At 16.7% G+C, this 22,963-nt stretch overlaps 5 protein-coding genes across 5 annotated transcripts, besides 36 other annotated features; 4 read left to right on the top strand and 1 right to left on the bottom strand. All coding sequences in view use genetic code 6, as the record gives it.

Moving 5' to 3' along the window:
- Nucleotides 1–206: 206 nt before the first annotated feature.
- Nucleotides 207–270: a microsatellite.
- Nucleotides 214–269: a microsatellite.
- Nucleotides 271–540: 270 nt separating the features above from the next.
- Nucleotides 541–603: a microsatellite.
- A 28-nt stretch (nucleotides 604–631) lies between these two features.
- IMG5_200410 (protein kinase domain protein) lies at nucleotides 632–2,657 on the top strand (the record flags this gene model as incomplete). The annotated part of the gene is made up of 2 exons (XM_004024031.1): nucleotides 632–1,886; nucleotides 1,944–2,657. The coding sequence occupies exons 1-2, from the start codon at nucleotides 669–671 to the stop codon at nucleotides 2,655–2,657; spliced, it is 1,932 nt and encodes a 643-aa protein (XP_004024080.1). The 5' UTR covers nucleotides 632–668.
- Nucleotides 2,658–3,429: 772 nt separating this feature from the next.
- Nucleotides 3,430–5,277, bottom strand: IMG5_200400 (protein kinase domain protein; the record flags this gene model as incomplete). Its single annotated transcript, XM_004024030.1, has 3 exons — nucleotides 3,430–4,419; nucleotides 4,535–5,034; nucleotides 5,085–5,277. 3 exons carry the CDS (start codon nucleotides 5,275–5,277, stop codon nucleotides 3,430–3,432), a joined length of 1,683 nt encoding a protein of 560 aa, XP_004024079.1.
- Nucleotides 3,548–3,585: a microsatellite.
- Nucleotides 3,550–3,582: a microsatellite.
- Nucleotides 4,202–4,247: a microsatellite.
- A 589-nt stretch (nucleotides 5,278–5,866) lies between the features above and the next one.
- Nucleotides 5,867–5,901: a microsatellite.
- Nucleotides 5,902–6,180: 279 nt separating this feature from the next.
- Nucleotides 6,181–9,196, top strand: IMG5_200390 (vacuolar sorting protein, putative; the record flags this gene model as incomplete). The annotated part of the gene is made up of 5 exons (XM_004024029.1): nucleotides 6,181–6,680; nucleotides 6,803–8,066; nucleotides 8,121–8,372; nucleotides 8,433–8,570; nucleotides 8,651–9,196. 5 exons carry the CDS (start codon nucleotides 6,181–6,183, stop codon nucleotides 9,194–9,196), a joined length of 2,700 nt encoding a protein of 899 aa, XP_004024078.1.
- Nucleotides 6,683–6,783: a microsatellite.
- Nucleotides 8,582–8,615: a microsatellite.
- Nucleotides 8,582–8,657: a microsatellite.
- Nucleotides 8,606–8,655: a microsatellite.
- Nucleotides 9,100–9,137: a microsatellite.
- An 860-nt stretch (nucleotides 9,197–10,056) lies between the features above and the next one.
- Nucleotides 10,057–10,092: a microsatellite.
- A 117-nt stretch (nucleotides 10,093–10,209) lies between these two features.
- Nucleotides 10,210–10,257: a microsatellite.
- A 320-nt stretch (nucleotides 10,258–10,577) lies between these two features.
- Nucleotides 10,578–10,606: a microsatellite.
- A 259-nt stretch (nucleotides 10,607–10,865) lies between these two features.
- Nucleotides 10,866–10,920: a microsatellite.
- Nucleotides 10,921–11,402: 482 nt separating this feature from the next.
- Nucleotides 11,403–13,802, top strand: IMG5_200380 (hypothetical protein; the record flags this gene model as incomplete). The annotated part of the gene is made up of 7 exons (XM_004024028.1): nucleotides 11,403–11,655; nucleotides 11,710–12,081; nucleotides 12,341–12,492; nucleotides 12,550–12,635; nucleotides 12,709–12,957; nucleotides 12,999–13,382; nucleotides 13,432–13,802. The coding sequence occupies exons 1-7, from the start codon at nucleotides 11,428–11,430 to the stop codon at nucleotides 13,800–13,802; spliced, it is 1,842 nt and encodes a 613-aa protein (XP_004024077.1). The 5' UTR covers nucleotides 11,403–11,427.
- An 824-nt stretch (nucleotides 13,803–14,626) lies between these two features.
- Nucleotides 14,627–14,653: a microsatellite.
- A 908-nt stretch (nucleotides 14,654–15,561) lies between these two features.
- Nucleotides 15,562–15,613: a microsatellite.
- A 390-nt stretch (nucleotides 15,614–16,003) lies between these two features.
- Nucleotides 16,004–16,047: a microsatellite.
- A 717-nt stretch (nucleotides 16,048–16,764) lies between these two features.
- Nucleotides 16,765–16,830: a microsatellite.
- A 135-nt stretch (nucleotides 16,831–16,965) lies between these two features.
- Nucleotides 16,966–17,010: a microsatellite.
- Nucleotides 16,966–17,037: a microsatellite.
- Nucleotides 16,968–17,039: a microsatellite.
- A 99-nt stretch (nucleotides 17,040–17,138) lies between these two features.
- Nucleotides 17,139–17,198: a microsatellite.
- Nucleotides 17,199–18,058: 860 nt separating this feature from the next.
- Nucleotides 18,059–18,110: a microsatellite.
- Nucleotides 18,111–18,367: 257 nt separating this feature from the next.
- Nucleotides 18,368–18,392: a microsatellite.
- A 131-nt stretch (nucleotides 18,393–18,523) lies between these two features.
- Nucleotides 18,524–18,891: a microsatellite.
- A 41-nt stretch (nucleotides 18,892–18,932) lies between these two features.
- Nucleotides 18,933–18,976: a microsatellite.
- Nucleotides 18,955–19,044: a microsatellite.
- Nucleotides 18,972–19,040: a microsatellite.
- Nucleotides 19,045–19,530: 486 nt separating the features above from the next.
- Nucleotides 19,531–19,602: a microsatellite.
- Nucleotides 19,534–19,602: a microsatellite.
- Nucleotides 19,603–19,707: 105 nt separating this feature from the next.
- On the top strand, nucleotides 19,708–21,213 carry IMG5_200370 (hypothetical protein; the record flags this gene model as incomplete). The annotated part of the gene is made up of 3 exons (XM_004024027.1): nucleotides 19,708–19,858; nucleotides 19,935–20,625; nucleotides 20,781–21,213. 3 exons carry the CDS (start codon nucleotides 19,708–19,710, stop codon nucleotides 21,211–21,213), a joined length of 1,275 nt encoding a protein of 424 aa, XP_004024076.1.
- Nucleotides 20,792–20,848: a microsatellite.
- Nucleotides 21,214–21,349: 136 nt separating the features above from the next.
- Nucleotides 21,350–21,412: a microsatellite.
- Nucleotides 21,363–21,412: a microsatellite.
- Nucleotides 21,404–21,486: a microsatellite.
- Nucleotides 21,487–22,963: the final 1,477 nt, after the last annotated feature.

Raw genomic sequence — 22,963 nt, 5'->3', positions numbered from 1 at the left:
TAGGTAAGTTTTAACATTATCATAATTAAATGGATTCATCAAATTTTTAATTTATTACCATTCATCAAAAAGTTTCTTTGAAAAAATTATTTTAGAAGTTTAACACATGTTTTCTATAAATTAAGAAAATATATCTATTATTTATTCAATACAAACTTATGAATTATTTTACATTTATGTTATTTTATTAATTTTTTTGATAGTATTATTTATTTTATATGATTTCTTTTATATATATATATATATTTATTTATATATTTATATTATTTAAGATTTTAGTGTTATTTTTTTTATTGTAAGATTCATAAAATATTTTAATATAATAAATAAATTATATAATTTATTATATCTTATCTTTGAATTTTTTATTTATTTTATATTTTTAAATTAATTTTTTTTTTTTATTTATAAATAAATATAATCATATTTTTTAATTAAATAAATAAAAATATGCTTATAAATATAAATAATATAAGTATTTATTTATATTTAAAATTTAAAAATTGAAAAAAAAAATTATCTTAAATTTTCCTTTAAATAAAAATAAAAGAAATAAATAAATTTAAATATAGAAAATAAAATAATAATAAAAATATAAATATACAATTAATTATATTAAATAAAAACTAAAATAAAAAACCAAACAAAAATTTAATTAAAATAAAAAAATGGGCAATTAATCTTAATCATCAATTGTGGACAGACAATTATATAACCCTTAAGACTTTACCCAAGCCTAATCTTTAAACGATGTCCGTTACGGGACAATCAAAATTTTAGAAAATAAACAATCAAAATAAAAAGTGGCCGAAATAACCAAAACTACAAACAATGAAAAACAATGGCAAACCCGAGTTGCTGAGTTAAAATTCAGAAGTTTATTAGATCACCCTAATATAGTTAAATTATTGAATTTCAATTCTTAATAAAACAACGAATTTTGCTCGTCTTTTTACAAAATATGTCTTCTTTACGAATATTACTTTAATGACTTAAAAACTGAAATTTCCGAAAGGAGAAGAGTCAGAATTCCATACACTGAAGGTGAGCTTCTATACTTATTGCAATCTCTAGCTAGTGCTATCCTCTATTTGAAGTCTAAAAATGTAACTCATGGAGATATTAGACCCTACAATGTGCTCTTAAACGATATTGGTTAAGTAAAACTTGGTGAATTGTACATTTAATCGTAAAACATGTCCAATTATTCCCTCTTATTAACGGGATAAACTGATGACTGCTATATATCACCTTAATTATTAGAACATTTGAAAAGATTTAACCAAACCCCCACTTATGATGCCTCTAAAAACGAAGTTTTTTCACTGGGAATGACCCTTTTAGAAGCTTCAACTTTAGATAATGTAAGCGCTAGTTGTTATAATAAAGAATAATACACACTAAATTCTGAAAAGATAAATTCTTTATTATCCTAAGTAAGATTATAATACTCTAATAATTTCTATTAAATTTTACAAAAAATGATACTCGAATAATAATTAGATAGAATTTCTATTGAGTAATTAAACTCAGAATTAGAGTCTTAATGGGTCAGAAATAATGCTGCGAGAAATATTAGTACTATAGAGATTGTTAGTTAATAATAATAACAAATAGTATAATTAGAAACTCCGTTAAGTTAAAATACAATTAGATATGAAGTTTAATAACCTACTTATGTTTTAGAATAGACATAACCTGTATATCCTATTGCTTAGAACAATTTAAGCGACTTAGATGCTAGAGTTGAAGCTATTCTTAAAATGAGCAGAGAAACAGTTTAAAAATATGGAGTAGCTACAAATGATAGTAATGTATAAACTAGTTATACTACTAATGTTTATACTACATCACTTCCTAATGTTAAATAATAAGTCAATTATAATGTAAAATTATATTTATTTATATTTTTATATTTATATGTATATATATATAAATAATAGTAAGCTGAAGATTAATTTAAAATGTCTGGTAAAAATTCCGTAAATTATGTTCCTTTTGACACAACTTAACAAGTAAATTATGCTCAATTTACAAATACTTCAGTAGGTTAATATGTTCCTTTAACTATGAATAGTAATAATAACGCAACTACTTATACTTACGTAACTGAATAATAATAATAATAATAACCTTTAAACGCCTAATAATAAGAAACTTAAGTATAATCTAATGAAAATGTAATAAAAAGGAGTATGCCAAGAGTTTAAGCCTTTACTTCAAGTTATTAAGAAGAAGATGCAGTAAAAAGAGGTGGAAATAAAATGACAGAATAATCATATGAAAATACTTAATAATATTATACCAATTATTATCCTTAATAGTAAATGAATGAATAATTACAAAATTAAACATACCCCCAAACATACACTTTTGCAGACGATTAAGCAAAACGATCAGGAAAATCAAACTCTATAGTCGAAAATCATGTTGTAGGAGAAAGTCATAGTGTTACTTATAATCAATATAGACCTCAGGTAGTTGAAAATATCACTAAAAATACTTATGTTGTTAATGGTTAAGATTAAAATGGATAATAAATGTCAGCTTAAGAAAGGGAGGCTTATATTTAGAAAATTTTAAATGAAGCAAGATAAGTTGCTTAAACAGGAAATACATATACTACTAATAATTATACAACTAGTAATGTAGAATGAAGAAAATTATGTAATTATTTTTTATATTAAATATATTTTATTTATTAAAGGATATTCTCATATAGAGTTGATTTATTTTTTTATAATATTTTGAACAAAAATAAACATATTATATTTTTTATATAAAAATTATATTTAATTTAATTGAAAATATTACTTCAATTAAATAAAAAAAAGTATTAATTTTTATATATATAAAAATAGTAAATTTAATAAATATTTATTATGTTTTTAATAAAATATATATATATTATTTATTTTAATTAAACTAAAAATTATAAAAATAAAATTATAATTTTTATAACTTTTATAAAAATTTATTAATAAAATTATAAAAACATTTATATTTAAATATAATATGATAATATATATATATATATATTTTAGAAATAATTTTAATAAAAGAAATTATGAAAATACTCATAATTCTTGTTCCCAATCAATTACTTAAGATTAACAAGCTATTTTTAATTATCCTTCTGATTTTATTTACTCAATAATGTTTTTACCAGTCTTAGTTTCAATGTCATCTATACTCCATTTTATATTATATTAAGGTATATATGGTGCTTCATAATCCATATTATTTAATTTTTACTATTTATTAAAATAAAAAAAAATATATTTTAATAAATATTAAAATTAAAAACTACCCAATCTAAATTTCTAAAAAATTTATGTTATTTTAAATTATTAAAAGACCCTCCTAATCTAATTTCTTGAACTCTACTTAGTAATTACTCAATTAAAGCTTTAGCTTTTTTATCTTAAATCAATTTATTAAAAACCAATTTTTTCTTGATAATTTCTTCATAAATTTCATAAGGATCTTCCGCTTCTTCACCAAAAGGTAAACACCCACACATAAACTCATAAAGACAAACTCCTATAAAAAAATAAAATAAAAAAAAAATAAAAATAAAAAAAATATGCCTATAGACCACAAATCTACTAAATAATTATAACCCTTTCCCGATATAATTTCAGGAGCCATATAATGTGGAGTGCCAATAATAGTAAAAGTTCTTGTAATATTTCCTTTATTTTATTTCAATATTTTAGCCGTTCCCATATCAATTAGTTTTACATATCCTTTCTAATTAACCATGATATTCTCAGGCTTAATATCTCTATAAATAACATTCGAAGAATGTAAATATTCAACTACTAGAATCAAAGAACCGACATAAAATTAAGAATCCCAACTACTCAAAAGTCCTATATCTCTAATAACATTAAATAGCTCTTGGCCTTAAATAAATTCTAGCAAAAAATAAACATTGAATTCATCTTTAAAGCATTTAAAATATCTCATTATGAAATTATTATTTACTATTTACATAACTTTTTTCTCCTCTATTATATGAGATTCTAAATTTATTGAAACCACAGTATGTTTACTTATACATTTTAATGCATATAATTAGTTATTATTTTTATTTTTTACTAAATAAACATTCCCAAACTAACCAGTTCCTAACTTTTATAATACACAAAGATCCTATAATTATATAAAGTTTATATTTTGTTATATTTAGTTTTCCTTTAATTATATTTAGGTATTTATTTAATAATTTTTAGCTATTATTTCAGATAAAGTACCTCCTATATTTTAAATTAAAAGCTGATTAGATATCAAAGCCACAATCGAGTTTTCTTCGCAAATCAAATCACTTTCATATATAGAAGATGAACATGTTTATATTATATTTTCGTCTCCACCAACTATTTATCCTTTTTTAAAAATGATATCATCAGTAAGCTTTTTTACAACTTAAAATTTAGAATAGGAAAATCATAATAAGTATAATAATAAAAATATGATAAAAAAAAATGTATACATAATTATATTTAAATATATTAAAATATAAAAATACCTTAAGGCTTCCTTTCAAAACCACACAAAAATTTTCCGAAACTTTCGAATTTTTGAAAAAAATTATATCGTTTTTATACCTTCTCTAAATAATCATAATATCTAATATTTTATCTAACTAATCATTATTCAAATCTTTAAAACCCTTTCCTTTTTCCAAAGTCCATTTTGCAATATTTCTATAAATAATAACTTCGACTTTATCCCCTAATAATTAAGTCAAAACATCTCTTCCTAAAGCTAAGCATGTAGTATTTTCTATTGCTTTTACGGTCATAGTTCGTACTTAAACTCCTTATAAAAGAGCCGTTTCTCCAAAAGATTGGCCAGCTTTTAAAATTCGTATTTATTTATTTTCTGATATTACACTTACTGCGCCTTCCTTTATTATGTAAAAGGAACTTGCTGATTCATTCTAATTTACTATGTTTTATTCTTTGTAAAACCTTTAATCTACTAAGGCACCAGCTATTGAATCTTTTTAACCAGAAGTAAGATTTTCTTTTTTTTTTAAAAAAAAATATTTTATTTATTATTATTTAATTTTATACAAAAGAAATGCATTTTGTCAATAAATTTTCGATTTAATTAATATTCGCGTTTAATCATTAACTCGACTGCTTTTTTAAATGTAATACGATCTATTATCCAAAAAAAACTCTTTACCAAAGCAATACATGAAGCTGATCTTTGAGCACTATATAATAACGCTAATTCTCCAAAGCAATCACCTTCTTTTAACATTTTAATTTTTATATCATTTACTTAAACTTCGACAGTCCCTTTTTCAAAAATATAAAATGTAAATGCATTATTATCTCCTTATTTTATTATATATTCATTTTCTTTTACATAACAATAATTCATATCTTATACTAATTTTTCTCTATTTTATTTTATTTTTGTAAAAAAAAAAAAAGAAGTATTTATTATGTTTTATTTTTTACAGTTAAGATTCTTATAGATTATAAAATATAAAGTGATTTTTTAAACATTAAATTATAAATTAAATATCTTATTCGGTTTTTTATTTTGGAATTATTTAATAATTTTCACAGGATTTTTCAATATTATTACAACTATTTTTGTTAATTATAAAGTTTTGACGTTTTTCTTATCTTTTAATTTACTTTTTAAAATAGTTTAATGTGATATTTTTTTAAGAAATATAAATATTTTTACTTCTTGATTCATTATTTTAAAATTATCTATTTTTTATTTCTAAAGAATTTTTTTATTTTATTTTAAATTGAAATATAATATAGTATTTATAGGATATATTTAATAAATTTTTTAAATTGATAATATTTATAGTTAATATTTTTAATTTTTTTATATATTATATATATTATATATATTTATTTATTAAATAATTTAAAAATATTTAATTTTATTAACTAAAAATATATTAAAATTAATCAATTCATTTATATTATAAAAAAATATTTGATATAAAATTTATTTAAATACAAAGAAAATGTAAAATAATAATAATATAATGAATATTTTATCAAAAAAAACTTAAAGATAAGATTTTTTATATATAAAAAAATTTTAATAAATAATAAAAAAAACAAAAAAAAAATTATATATTTTCATAATAAAAAATCCTTTTCAAAAAAAAAATATAAAAAAATAACAAAAATAATGGAAGACATCGAGCAAGAAAGATTATTAGATAAATCTCGATAAAAAGTAAAAGAGTAAGCCTATTTCATGAAACGTTCTTTAGAATAAACAAATCTTCGGGAAGGTCTAAAATACGCTTCATCAATGCTCGACGAACTTGGGTCTAAACCCCAAAAATCACTAAATCCAAAAAACTATTATATTCTTTTTATGCAAATATTCGATGAAATGAGAAATATGGAATAATTTTTTAAAGAAGAATACCGAAGAGGTAGAAAAATGATGGATTTATACGAATCTGTATAACATGCATCTAAGTTAATACCAAGACTGTATTTATTAATCACTGTAGGATCTGTATATATACAAACTCATGAAGTTGGCGCAAAGGAAATTCTTTTAGATTTACTAGAAATGATTAAAGGAGTAGAACATCCAACAAGAGGACTTTTTTTAAGATACTATTTCTTAAAAATGTGTAAAGATAGATTGCCGGATTAAGATTCAGAATATTATGGGTATATATAAATATATGAATATATAAATATATAAATATATAAATATATAAATATATAAATATATATAAATATATAAATATATAAATTATATAAATATATAAATTTAATTTTTATAATAAAAGTGAAGGAGGTGATACAAATGATTGTATAAATATAATAATGAGAAATTTAGCTGATATGAATAAACTTTGGGTAAGAATGAGTGCTAAAACTAAAAACAAATAAAAAAAAGAAAAGTAAAGACTCGATTTGAAATAACTTTGTGGCGAAAATATACTTCGTTTAAGTAGTTTGGAAGGTGTTAATTTGCAAGTTTATAAAAATTAAGTACTTCCTTAATTACTTGATTTGATAGAAAATTAAAGCGACGCAATTTCTTAATAATATCTATTTGACGTAATAATAAGTTCTTTTCCAGATGAGTATCATTTGGATACTTTATAATTAATGTTGCAGGTTTGTACGATGAACTTAGACCCAAAAGTAGACATTAAAATTATTTTTATACGTTTAATGGACAGATTAGCAGAATTCGCCATTTATAATAAGGATGTTGCAGCTTCCTTTTAATAAAAAGGAGACTCTATATACAACATGTTTAAATAAAATATTGACAAGATGATTGAAAAAACTAGCAGTAATGAGTTTTAAAACATTTTAGATTTGATGGCAGCCTTTCTTAAATTTACACTAAAATGTTATTTATAAAACGTAGAGTGTGTGAACTAAATTTTAAAAAGTTGTGTACTAATATGCCAAAAGTAGTAAATTTAAGACTTTACAGATGAATGTTTTAAAAACATTGTTAAATTTTTAACTTTGCCCCTAGAAAATTTATCTCTTTCAATTTTAAATATGAACGAATATCCTAAATTAATGAATTATTTATCGTTTGTTAAAAGAAGATAAGTAGCTTAAAAGATCATACAAACAGTAATTTCTACCAAAAAAGAAATTTCAAACGAAGAATTAGCGAATTAACTTATATTATTTATATCTCCTATGTTAGAATAATAAGATGATTATGTAGAAATAGAAGATTATGAATTTGAACTTGAATAATCTTTGCTAGCAAGAATGGTGCATCTTATACATAATTAAGATTGTTAATAATATTGGAATATTATTAAGCTTTTCCTTATTAAGTTTAAAAATGGTAAAATAAAAAGATAAGTTTATACTTACCCGAGTATTATTTTTGCTATATGTAATTTTACAAGATATGTCTATTCCATTTAAGCATAAAATTAAGTACTTAATTACTAAAATATATTCAAAATTATTAAAGAACTTATTGAAGAATTATAATCGGAAATGCCTAAATTAGCACTTAAGTTATATACTTAATTATTATTGATTATTAATGAATTTGATGATTAAAAAGAAGTATATTATATATGTATTTAAAATATATTTAATTTATATATTTAAAAATTAAAGTTAGATGAATTTACTTATGAAATAGTTTGCTAAAGTTTAATTATTTATTAAGATGATTTAAGCGATGTTAATGATAAATTAGAAATTATGAATATTTTTATTGGAATTTTTAATAGAATTAATTGTTTAAGTGATGAAAACTTTGATACTTTAAGTAGTAATTTATCATCTTATTCTGCTAAATTATTGAAAAAATAAGATTAAATTATTACTACTCTTAGTTGTTCTCATCTTTATTATGGAATACAAATCGTATTTTAATATTTTTTTTTATAATTTTTTTATAAAATATTCATTAAAATATATAAAAAGAAAGATCAGAATTAAGTTAAAAAATGTCTACAAAAAGCTATTAAAATTGGATAGATTTTATTAAAGTAAGGTGGTAAAAATTGTGGTGTTTATGTCTATATACTAAATAGATTTTTAATTTTTGCTTAATAATTTGAAGTAATAAAAACATATATATATATATATATATATATATATATATATTTTATTTTAAAATATATATATTTTAATATATATAGTTTTAATTTGAAGAAATATAAGAAATAATTAATATTATTAAAAATAATATTAATTCTGTTGATGATAATGAAGATGGTAAATAAATAAAATAATATTGGGTAAATACTATTTCTTATATTTAAGAAAAATTTAATTAAATATTCCTATTTTTACATAAATTCAAGTTTGAAAATAATAAAAATATATATAAAATAATAAATATAAATTTTATATTTAAAAATATTTAATTTTTTAGATTAAAATTTAATAAGAATAAGTTATTTTTTTATTTTAATACATTTATCATATTAATATAGATTTTTTATTTTTAGAATAAATATTTATAAATTATTAAAATTAAAAAGAAATTCATAAATAATAATAATTAAAATTTTAAAACTAATATAATTAATTAATTAAAAAACAAAAACTAATAATAATTACTAAAGAATTAAAATTAAAAACAATTATAATAATTATAAACAAATAATAATATAATCTAAATAAACGAAAAATTCAGAGCAGACTTTTCAATGAGAAAAAATACCTTAAGTAAAAGTTTATGAATATAATAAAGTATAAGAATAAACATTGTAATAACCTTAAAATTCTATTAATTAATAATAAAACTCATATAAATAAAATAATTATCAAACTTAATAAAATATTTAATAATAATTTATTTTAGAAATAAAATAAAGCTATTAAATATAGATATAATAACTTCAATAAGTAATTTATTAATAATAAAAGGAAATTTGAATAATTAGTCCAAATAACTAAAATTTAAAATTATTTAATTAATAATAATAATGTTAATGGAATTTAATAATTCCATTTATATTAAATAATATTTATATTAAAATTTATATAATTTATAATGTTATTAAATTGTTATATAATATCAAATTAATACTTTTGTAGATAAAAACTAATAAAATTAATATTTCTAATAATAACCAGTCTATAATCATTAAATATTTATTTAAAAAAGTTAATTTTTTTTATTTATTTACATAATATTATAATTATATAAATATCTGTGACTATTTAATAAAAGTTTAACTAATAAAACAAATAATAATTTTTTTAATTTAACTTAAAGGCAATTGTTTATTTCAATGGCATCAAACATAGCAGAATCAAACTGAATACTTTTTAAAAAAATATAATATTGTTTAAAGTAAAAGATAATTAATAAAAACAAATTATATACTAATAAAACATAAAAAATCTTAATTTTATAAAATTAACATAAATAAATAATATTTTTAATTTATTTATACACATATAAAAAAAATCATATATTTTATTTTAATTAATAAAATAAATATTTTATCTAATATTATTATAAATTATAAAGGAAATAAAAATTTTAATATTTATTAATAATTTTGAAGTATCATATTACATAATATTTTATCATAAATTATTTTATTAATAAAATTATTTAATATTAATAGTTTATAATAATTTCAAAGTATCATTATTTTATATTATTTTATTCATAAAATTTTATTTTAATATATTTATCATTCAATTTTAAAAAATCTTATATCATATATATAATTAATTTTAGTATATTATTTTATCTAAATATTATATATTTTTTTCATATAAATGATTAATAAAAACAATTAAAATTCTTAACAAAATAAAAATAATATGTTAGACCTATTAAGGTAACTGAATAAAAGCTTAGATTAAATATCGAATAATTAAAAAATAAACTTAACTTTATAAGAATTAAGTGAACTTAATTTAGTAAAATAGAAACTTAATAATTTAAATATTATTAATGAATATTATCCTTAATAATAATAAATGTACTTTATTTATTTTTATAGATTTTTTTTCTATAAAATATAAAGAAACTTACTTTAATTTTTTTATATATTTATTCTTTTAGTTTTCCTTAAATCAAAAATTCAATACATAATTTTGATGTTGAATAAAATATAATTGAATAAATATAAAAAACTATTAAAATATTCAAAGTATAAATATAACAAAATAAAAATTCATTTAAAATATTTTTATTTCAATATAGGAAACAATAAAAGAACTTGATTAATAAAGAATATATATTTTAAACTAAAAAATAAATAAATAAAAAATATTAAATTTGCTTAAAATAATATCGTAATCAGCTTTTAAATCTAACAATTTTACTGTAATTTATTAATTGTAAAATAATTAAGGATAATACTTTTCTACTAATGATAATTTGAATGTAAAATAAATTAATATAAAATATTAAAAAATAAATAAAATAAAAATATATAAAAAAATAACTTCTTATCTTAAACAATAATTAATAAAAAAAAAATCTAAAAATTATTTTCTCTACATAAAAAAATAATTTACATAATTAATTTTTTTTTTAAAAATAGATTCCATTCCAAACATTAAAAAATGCAATAGAAGAGTTAAATTAATTTTTAATCGGTGAAAACAAAAACGAAATAGTAGATAATACATAAGAAAGACCTGATTTATAAAATTTTACATTGATTTTTGGTCCTAAAAAGTTCTTTTTTATAAAACTACAAGAAAGTGTTTTCTTTATTTTTGAATTAGTTGAAGACTAAAAATTTTCTTAATTTTTAAAATTACCAGCTAAAAGTTATTTTATGATTTTTAATTTCCTTTATGATGCAGTTAAAGACCTTTTTAGCAATAAATCAATGAAAGAAAATATACTTTCAACTTTGCATATGATAAAGTTTTAATATATTAGATATTCTCATTTAATTTTTAAAAACATTTTAGCTGATATATTATCTTTTAATTTAAAATGCGAATGGTATATATATTTAGAAATAAAAATATATTTATTTATTTTATAAATAGTAAAATATTGCATTGTAATGATTAACTATTTAAAGAAATTACAAAATAGAACTAATGGAATGTTATAATAAACAATGGTTTTATTAATATCCCTATAGGAGATTCTAAAAAAGTTTAATATATAATATAATTAGAGTAATTTAAGCTAAATATTTTTACATTTGTGGAAAGAGTAAAAATAAAAAATATAAATATGTTTTTTTTTTTTTTAAACAAAAAAAAAAAGTTAACTAAATACTGGAGATATTTCACTGGATTAATTTCTAATTATAGTATGAAAGAATTTATAATGCAAATCATTGAATTAAAAACTCCTGAAAGTATTTTCTTTTTGTTTAATAAAAAAAGATAATTAATTTATTAACCTTTACCACTTCCATCTAACTTGGAGTATTTTTTTAAAATTATTTAATAATTAATTTTTTTATTAAAAAATAATAGTTTCATTTATATTCCAGAAAATCATTAAATGGGTTAACTATTAGGTATTGATGATGTTATTTTTGAAGAAGAAAATAAAAAATTAATAAAAAAAGTGATAAATGAATTAGAAAAAGGAGAATTAAATTTTGGAAATGTAGATGCTAAATAATATTAAGTAGATATAATTCCTTTGAGAAATTAATTTTATTAAATTGATTCATATTTAATTTTATTTAATTATATAAAGTAAATAATTTTTTTTTATAAAAAATAAAAATAAAAAAATAGTAATTAAGATGATTTTTATGTTTCTAAAAATGGTAAAAGCAAAAAAAATATCTATTAAGAAATCGAAAAAATGTGTTCTTAATTAATAGAACACTATAATTTAGAATAATATTTAAAACCTTAAGATTTATTAAATATTTTACAAGATAGGGCAATTGAATATAAAATACAGGAATCTTTTAATGTAAATTAATTAGTTTTTATAAAAAAATAAATATAAATATAAATAAATAAAGATTACAGATGATTTTTTTAAAGATTCTTATGTAATAGAATATTATCATACAGATTTACCTATGTATATTTTACATAAAAATTATTAAATAATATGAAAAAAATAAAATAAAAAAAATAGAAAATTTAAATCAAACATGTAAAAACTTCTCACTAAATTTTAATAAAGTTTTGATAGAATAGAAACTACACCATTTAATAATTAAAGTAATAAAAAAAAATATAATATTATAGCTTTATATATATATTTTTTTTAAAAAAAAATAATAATAACATATAGTTTCTAAATATTCATTATAATAAGTAAGTCCTTCTGATTAAAATTTATTGCAATCTTGGGATTTTCCTTACGATAAAATTGAAAACATAGAAGATAAAATAAGATATATATGGTGTATGTTTGATCTAAAAGGATATGTTAAATAAATGAACATAGAAAAAGATGTATTTTATAAATTTATGCATTAATGTATAAAAGAGTACGATAAAAACAACAATCCATTTCATAATTTTCAACATGCATTAGCAGGTAAAAAAAAATACGAAAAAAAAAAAAAAAAAAAATTTAAGTTTCACATGCTATATTCTATTTCTTAAATTAAAAATTACTTGATTAATATTTGGACACTATAGAATAATTCACACTATTATTTTCTGCAATGGGACATGATGTATCCCATACAGGACATACAAACACATTCGAAATTGCTACATAATCAAAAATAGCAATAAAATATAATGATGAGTCTGTTTTAGAAAACCATCATGCGTCTTCATTATTCAAGCTTTTATATTAAAATAATTTTTTGGTAAATTTAACTGCGGAAGAAACTCAAAATATGAGAAAATTCTGCATTTCTAATATTTTATCGACTGATATGAAAAAACACAAAGACTTAACTCAAGCCTTTGAAATTAAATTAGCTTGTGCAAGCCAAGAAAGAATAGATTTAAGTATATAAGCAAAAAAATATATTTTATAATTATTTTTTTGTTTAATTAGTAAAAAATGAAGCTGATAAAAAGCTTATGTGTGGATTTGTGGTACATGTAGCTGATCTTACAGGACCTACAAAAATTAATGATTTATCAAAAGAATGGTCTTTTAGAATTTGTAGAGAATTTACTTAATAAGTAGAAGAGGAGAAAAAATTGGGAATTCCAGTTACTCCTTATTTATTAGGATTGGATTAGTTAGAGATTATTGCTAAATAGGAAAGTAATTTTTCGAAAGTTATTGTTTTGCCTTTATATAATGTTTTTATTAAATTTGTTGGGGAAGAATATAAGTTTATGATTACTAATTGTGAAAATAACATAAAGGAATGGGAAAAAATACAGATCTAAGAAAAAATTAAAAATGCTGAGTAATGATTATTATTATAATAGGATTTATTTATTTAGTTTTTTTTTTTTTTTTTTCAAAAAAAAAAAAAAAAAATAATATTGAAATTCATATATTTTTTTATTATATCTATTTTACTATATATATATATAATATTTAGGATTTATTTATTTTATTAAATATTTTTTTTTATTAACATTTAATTATAAACTCAATATCTGTAATTTATTCTTTTAATTTTATTATTATTCGTAATTTCTTCTGGTATTTCTAATTTTCCAGGTAAATAATTATATTTATATGTAAAATATGTAAAAATATTTTAACAAAATATATATCATATATATATGACTTATATAATACAATATGTATATATTATTTAATTTCTGTCTTATGCATAAATAAAACGGACTATTAGTTTTTTGAGTTAACTATATTCTTATTACTATTATATATCTGTCTTTATGTCTGTGATTTGTTATTAATATTTCCTTTTGTTTTATGTCAATTTATTCTGAGAAAATATTGTTCATTATTCTTTAGATATATTTACCTATTAATATTTTTGGATTAATATTATATATAAACAGTATTTTCAACATATTTATTAATCTTATTGGAAAGTATTAATTTTTTTATTGAAATAAGTACTTTATCATATTTTCTTTTTAATTTATGTTATTATTTATTAAGCTTTTTAAAAATCATTTTTGACTTCTTTAAATTAAGAAAATCTCATTTCTTATATTTTTTTAAATTTATCATAATTAGAATAAAATAAATTATTCATTTTTTTCGTATATTTTTTTGTTAAAAAAAAAACTTGTTTTAATAGAGTTACCTATATTAATTCTTATTTTATTTTATTTTATTTTATTTTTATAAGAATCTTAATTTAATACTTTTCCTATATACTCAAATAATTTAATTAATGGAAATTATTGAGATATAATATTATCAACAATTTAAAATATTATTTTAATATTTTTTTTTTTAAAAAAAAGAAAGCATTTATATATCATTATATTATAATGGATTGATTAAATATATAAGATAATAATATTTATTTAAATAAAATTTATATAATTTATTATTTTTTTAATGTATATAAAAAAAAATTATAAATAGTAATTATTTCCTTAAAAAAAAAAAAATGCAAAAAGAAATTAAAAAAAAAATCTAATAAATTATATGTTTTATTATAATTTTTTTTTTAAATTTAATATCAGCAAGTCTAATCTATTTTATATTTATTTAAATTAAATATAATATTTATTTTACTTGTTTTAGAAAATTAATAATTATCTTAACTTCCAAATTAATTAACAAATAATTTTTTCATTTGTTCAAACTCTTCTTTTTCTTAATCACCTTCATCATAATATGTATACTAATTATTTTTAACAATAACTTTATCTAAAATAATATTTGCTTTTTATGGAGGAATAAATAAAGATTATTAATTTTTTTAACTTTTACAATACTTATATTAATTATTTAATTCGTTAACTTAATCTTATTTTTCCTATTCTATTTCTTTAGAAGTTTATTAAATTTAGTAAATTAAATTTTTATTGATATTATTATTATTATTAAAATTATTTTAAAATAAATATTTTTTATTTTAATTCTCATTACTACTACTATTTTCTTGGTTTTAAATAATTTTTAAATTTTATTGATTATCTTATGAATTTTATATATATTCTTTTTCTTTTTTATATTCATCTACAAAAAAAATAATTAAAATATATAAATAAAATTATATGAATAAAAGAAATATTAAAAATATATATATATATATATATTTATATATACTATATATATATATATATAATATTATTTATTTATTGAATTAACAAAATTTCCTTCAAAGCATGATCTTAAATTATTTTTTTACATGCAGGATGGAGATTTAAATGAATTATTTCTTTTTAAGACCTAACTTGAACTAAATTATGATTATTTTATTTATGAATAGTATTACATATTCCTTCTTTCATCGTTTTTTTCTTAAATTCTTTTTTGCCATTCAATTTATCTATCAAATAAACTCAAACTCATTTATGATTAATTTTGACTTTTAAATTCTTCATTAATTTTAGGTTAAAAAGTACATTCTTAATTTTCTTACATTTATAATTCTTACTATCGTTTATTTTTTAAAAAATCCATTCTTTTTTTATGCATAACAGTTTTGTCTTATATACATATATAATTCTCACTAAAAATATATTTATATATATATATATATATATATATATATATATATATTTTATTATTTAATTAATATAAACTTTTAAGTCGATAATTATTAAGCTTTTTTTGTAATTTAAGGTTTAAAGCTACATTCATTTAATTATTCTTAAGATTTTAAATACTAGACATTCTTTCTAATTTCATCCCATTATTTTTTTCTTTCTAATCCTTATTCATATAAATTTTCAAAATACTCTAAATTAAATTATTTTTATTATGTTTTTTTTTCATCTTAATTCTATTGTTAAATTGTTTAATTTTTTTAAAATTTTTAATTTATATTATTATTTATTTCATTTTTTATTCTTGTTTAATGATTGAAGTTAACTTTTTTTTATTTCAATTATTTCTTTTTATTCTTTATGGTTTTTAATAATTATAATTGCATATTTTCATATTCAATTTAAGCTTTTTCTTCTGAAATTTAATTAAATAAACGTTTTTTTTAAGATTACTATTATTCATTTTCTTAGTATTAATTAATGTTTGCATTAATACATTACCTCTATTCTTCTACTATTAATTGCTGTTCTTTTAATTTTTAAATAATTTCTTAATTCTCTAAGTATTTGTCCATATTTATTTTAGATTTTTCTTCATATTCTTAATCCCAATTTAAATATTCTTTAATTAAATTGTGCATTTATAGGCCTTCATAATTATAATGTGTTTTGCAAACATTTTAAGATTAATCTTCATAATATATATCGTTTTTTTATGTTCTAATTTTCATTATATTATATATATATATAAATATATTTTATTTTTAATATATATTTGAATATAATTTTAATTAATTTAAAATAAATATTTTATTTGAATAAAATATATTACAATAATGTAAATAATTTTAATTTCATAACTATTATTTAATTTAAAGTTATAAATAAATAATATTTTGAAATAATTATTATTTAAAATGCTATGTTTCTTTAAAATATATAAAAAATATAAAATAATAAATATATAAAATAATAATAAATATTCAAATAAAATTATAATAAATATGTTTGCAAATAATAAAAAATAAAAAATTTAAAAATAATTTATTTTGATTAATATAAATAAAATATCTTTGAAATTAATAATAATTTTATTATGGATAAATATATAAATATATATATATATATAAATAAAAATATGTATATAAATATATCTATATATATTATTTTTAATAATAATATAATTTATATTAATATTTATTATGATACTTTAATTTGTATTTTTGTATTTTTTATCTATAATATTATTTTATAAATTATTTTTAAAAAATAAAAATGATTTATATATTAATTCTCTAATATTTATAAAATAAAATTTTAATGTTAAAATTTAATTCAAATTAAATTGAAAATTAAATAAAATATATATTTTTGCTATTTTTTAAAAAATTTAAAACATATAAAAAAAATAGAATAAAAACAATATAAAAAATGAATGACTTAAAAAATTGTATTTCTTCGTAAAATATTATTAATATAAAAACGAAAAATTAAATACTTTTATATTTATAAAAAAAAAGTAAAGAAACTCATAATTTCCAAAAATATTTACGAAATTATAAAATTTTACAATTTACAAAGCCAATAAAAAAGTTTGATGTTTAAAAATCTCAATAAATGGCTGAAAAACTAGAAAGATGGAAAAAGTAAAAGTATGTAAAAAACATAAAAAATGAATTAAATGTATAATAATACAAGATTATTTTTAATTTTAAAAATAAAGAGAACAAAGTATGTAGAAATCATTTTTTTCTGAATTTTCATATAAAAGATAATAACAAAATGCACATTTAAAAAGCTTTGAAAATTCATTACGAAAATATCCAAAATAAGCAATGCAATTCTGTATAAATAGGAGCCTGAATTTAATAAAAAAATAATAAGAAAGTAATTTCTTTTTGTCTTGTAAATAAACATTTTCAACAAATATTAATTTAACTCGAAATAATTAATACAAATAAAATAACAATAATAATCTCATAATTCAATAAATAGAAAATTAAATTGAAAAGTTATATATGAAATATTTGGTAATTTTTCATTATATATTTTTAGTAATTTTTTTATTGTTATTTAAAATAGCATTAAGAAATAACAAATAAATAAGAAATTCGATAATAAATAATAAATATATTAAATGAATGTAATATAACAATATTTAAAGGAATAATGATTGATGGAATAAATAAAATAAAACTTAATTAATAATTATGGATATTATTTCTACTTAATTTTGATTTCAAGCAAGAATGGAAAAAAAATGCACTACAATTTATTAATGTAACCATTTTTTTTTATTAATAATAATAAATTTTTTGTTATATAAATAAACGAAAAAAAAAAAAAAAAAAAAAAAAATATCAATAAAAGTTAAATAAATAACAAAACAAAAAATATAAAGGCAAATTAAATTATTGAATAAAGATATTTAAATACAATTGCTGAAAGTATAATTGTTGTAGATGAGAATTAGGAATCTGCTTAAAAAGAAGAAACTTAACAAAATTTAGAGTAAGAAACTTAACAAAATATAGAATAAGAAACTTAACAAAATATAGAATAAGAGACTTAACAAAATTTAGAGTAAGAAACTTAACAAAATTTAGAGTAAGAAACTTAACAAAATATAGAATAAGAAACTTAACAAAATATAGAATAAGAAACTTAATAAAATTTAGGATAAGAAACTTAACAAAATTTAGAATAAGAAACTTAACAAAATTTAGAGTAAGAAACTAAATAAAATATAGAATAAGAAACTTAATAAAATTTAGAATAAGAAACTTAATAAAATATAGAATAAGAAACTTAATAAAATTTAGAATAAGAAACTTAACAAAATTTAGAGTAAGAAACTAAAATAAATAATAGTTAATAAACATAATAATAATATGATACAATTGAATAAGAAACATAATAAAATTAATAACAAGAATAATAAATAAATAATTAGTAAGAATAAATGTAAATAAACAATTATGAATAACAAATATAAATAAATAATTAATAAGATAATAGTAATAAAAATTAGGAAAAAACAGAATTCGATAAATTATCAGAAGAAATATAAAGCTCTTTAATAAAAATATAAGATATAATAACTAGTCTAGAAGAATCACATGAAAACCTACACAAAGAAGAATAAACTACATAAACTACATAATTAGAAAGTGAATAATAATAATCATTAAAAGCAATATATGTTGATAATTATTAATTATTTTCTCAATAAGAAAATCAAAATGAAGAAGAGAAAAAAATGTATAGTTCAAATAAATTTAATAAAAGAAAAAATATACTTGGATTAGATATTAAAGAAATTACACACAATTAACTGGATACTAAAAAATATGTACTTACCTTATTAAAAGCTAAATTTTATACTAAAAGTTAGATTACTAAAGAACCTACATATGGATGGGTACGTAGATCTTTAAGATTAAATAAATAATAAGATGAAGAATGATAAAAAAATAAAAAAAATAGTTTATTTGTTTTATTTTTGTTTTTAAATAAATTTTTTATTATTTTTTTTTTTTTGTAAATTTAATTATTTTATTTTTTTAAAAAAAAGGAATAAAACAAAATTATGTTATTGTAAAAATTTTATTTTAATTAAATAAATTTTATAAATATATATATATATATCATTTTTTTAATAAAATAAATTAAAATGTCTGAACTTTTTAAATAAATTACTTAAAATGCTCATAATGGTTTAAGCGCAGAAGAAAAAGATAATAATTTAATTGAATTTTCTTCTTAAGACTCTTTAAATACTGATAATTCATTTAATTCTTCTATTGATGATAATAAAGATGAAAGTTAAATTAAAAATATAAATAATTTTTTTATTTTATTTTTTGTTTAAAAAAAAAAAAAACAATAAAAACAAATAAGATTATATTAACTAATTTTAAAATTTATAATAATAAATTGAGGAATTATTTCAATAAAATCCAAGCCTAAAAGAAAATATGAAATTCGACCAAGGAATAAACTTAGAATAAAATTCTAAAAATATAACAAATGAACCCACCAATGATAATTTAGGTAATATAAAAAAAAATCATTTAAATTATCTATAAAAAATTAAAAATTCAGAATTAAAGTCAAAAACCTAATTATGGAAAAATATAGGTAGAAATCTACTTAAATATCCTTATCCGGAATAAAAAGTTAATTCAATAGAATTAATAAATCATAGGTATTTTATTATTTATATTTATATATTTAAAATAACGATAGATTAAATATATACAAATCGAAAGTAGAATATATAGATTATTAGACATTTTTACAATCAACTAAAAGCAATTAAGATTAAAATGAGAATACTTAAGAAAAGTAGGATTAAAAAAACCAAGAAAAAAACCAAAAATAAAACGTTAAAGATAAAAAATAAGGGGATTCACAGCAATCTAATAGTGATGAGGAATAATAGGCTCCTGTTGATTAAGAAATCGAATTTTATTCTTATAAAAAACGATTAGAAATGCAGGCAAAAGATTTAAGGAAAAGACAAGAAGAAATTAAAAAAAAAAAAATCTTTTAAAAACATAAAACTATAAATATACATAATATTGATAAAGTTGCAGAGAATTTACAAAGTTTCTAAAAAGAAATTTAAAACGTAAAAATAAGAAGCAATATTTCCCAAAAACAATTAAGATTAAAACAAAGTAATAGTACAAATAGAAGATCTGTATATTTTTAAAAAAACGAAATAAATGAATCATAAAAAAGCCATAATTAACAATAATAATAATAATAATAATAATAATAATAATAACAATAATAATAATAATAATAATTTTAAACCAAAATTGGAAAATAATTATATGAAGCTATGAAATAATGTCAAGGAGATAAAGAAATTTTCAAAAAAATTGCTATTAATATATTAAAAGATTATAATAAAAATAAAACTGCTTTAATGAAAATTAAAAAAAATCCGCCTCAATTTATAAAGTTTACAACTGAAGCTAACAAAAGCTTAAATTAATATTTGCCTGATTTTAATATTATTCCTTAATTACATAATAAAAGTGACCCTTTGGAGGAAATAAAAGATTACAAACCTCCTTTGCTTTCAAATGAATATTAATTTATTGAAAGTGTTTAAAATATGTTAAATGGTGATTTATATAGTTATTGGAAAGAATAATAAATTAACTGAAAATATATTGACTTATTTATCTTTCTAAATATTTTTTATTATATAAAATTTTTCTAAAATTAATTAAATATAATAAATATAAAAATAATTTATTTTTTTCTGTATAAAACATAAAAGATTATTAAAAATTTTTTAAAAAATATATAATTATAAAAATAATATAAAATATATAAAATAAAAAAAATAATAAATATATATATATATATATATATATATATATATATATATATATATATAATATATATATATATATATATATATATATATATATATCTTTCTTTTTTTTAATATATATATATTGTTATATATATACATTTATTTATTCATATTTCTTTTGGTTTTATTACAGTTTTTCCATATTTATCTATATCTAATTATATTAATAATTAATTATTTTAAAGTATTTTTTATTAATCCTAATGATATTTATTCATTTTATGAATACTTTTATTTCTAAACATTTCTTTATATTTTTCTGCATTATTACTTTTGCAATAATCCAATTATTATAATGCTGATAAAGACTTATTTTTCGTTTAATTTAATTTTTTTATTTTTTCTTATTCAATTTCCTCTAATTTTTTAATTAAATTTTGTTTGTGTTTTATCTACTCATTTTCCCACTCCAGTTATTTTTATTATTTTTCTTATATTTTCTTTTACTTTTAAAATATAAATATTTATTATTTTTATTTTCCTATTTATTTTTAATGTTTTATATTTAAACAATTTATTTTTAAATTATTCACTAATAACTCTTCTTCATATTTTTTTCTCATTTTTTCTTAAAAAAATTCACTTTTTATATTCTCCGATCTTTCTCGATTTAAATCATATAGATTTTATTTAGAAATTTAACATTTTAACATTTCTTTTTAACCTATTGGATGTGTAAAAGGTATTTCATCAACTTCTATTTTTTTATTTTCCATTTCTTTTTTCTTTATATAAATTTTATTTAATCATTTTTGTAAAAAAAAAAAAAATTACTTTGTTGTATGCATATTCTTTTAATTAAAATAATTATTCCGCTTTTAAAGAAGCTTAATATATTTTCCTTTATAATGTTAAATCTCCATTTGTTAATTTATTTATTCGATTAGTTAATATACTGAGTTTTATTCGGTAGATTTATGGTGTTATTGGGCTTAATATAAAGAATTTTATTTAATTTTTATTTCTTATAGGCATATAGAAATTATTTTATGAAGTGTTATTATTTGTATATACACTAAAATACATTTATTATGTATTTTGTATTTAAATGAATCTATTTTATATTTTTTATTTGTTTTATTTATATGTATATTATTTTTATTATATAATAATAAAATTCTGAATATAATTAAATTATATATTAATTATTATATATTTCTAATATATATTTTTTAATAATTTGTATAAAAATAAAATTTATTTTAATAATATTTTTTAATTAAAATTATAAAAATATTAGTTTATGTATTTCTTATAATAAAATATAAAATAATTATATATCATTTTTCATCGAAATATATTTTAATACTTTTTTTTATATTTTTATCAATTTTCTTTTCATTTATATCATCTATATATTCAATAGTTATACTTTTTTGAATTTTTTCTTTTTTCTTATCACAATTTTTAAGGAAATTACTAATTTATGAAGATTTAGAAAGAAGAATATCTTAAAATTATTCATACGATAATTAACCTTAAAGACTAGTATGAATTCCAACTAAAGAATCAATTTTTTAAATAATATTAACAA

Source organism: Ichthyophthirius multifiliis (assembly GCF_000220395.1).
Source record: "Ichthyophthirius multifiliis unplaced genomic scaffold scaff_1120509251421, whole genome shotgun sequence".
Lineage (NCBI taxonomy): Eukaryota > Ciliophora > Oligohymenophorea > Hymenostomatida > Ichthyophthirius > Ichthyophthirius multifiliis.
This window is presented reverse-complemented; position numbering and strand designations above follow the sequence as displayed.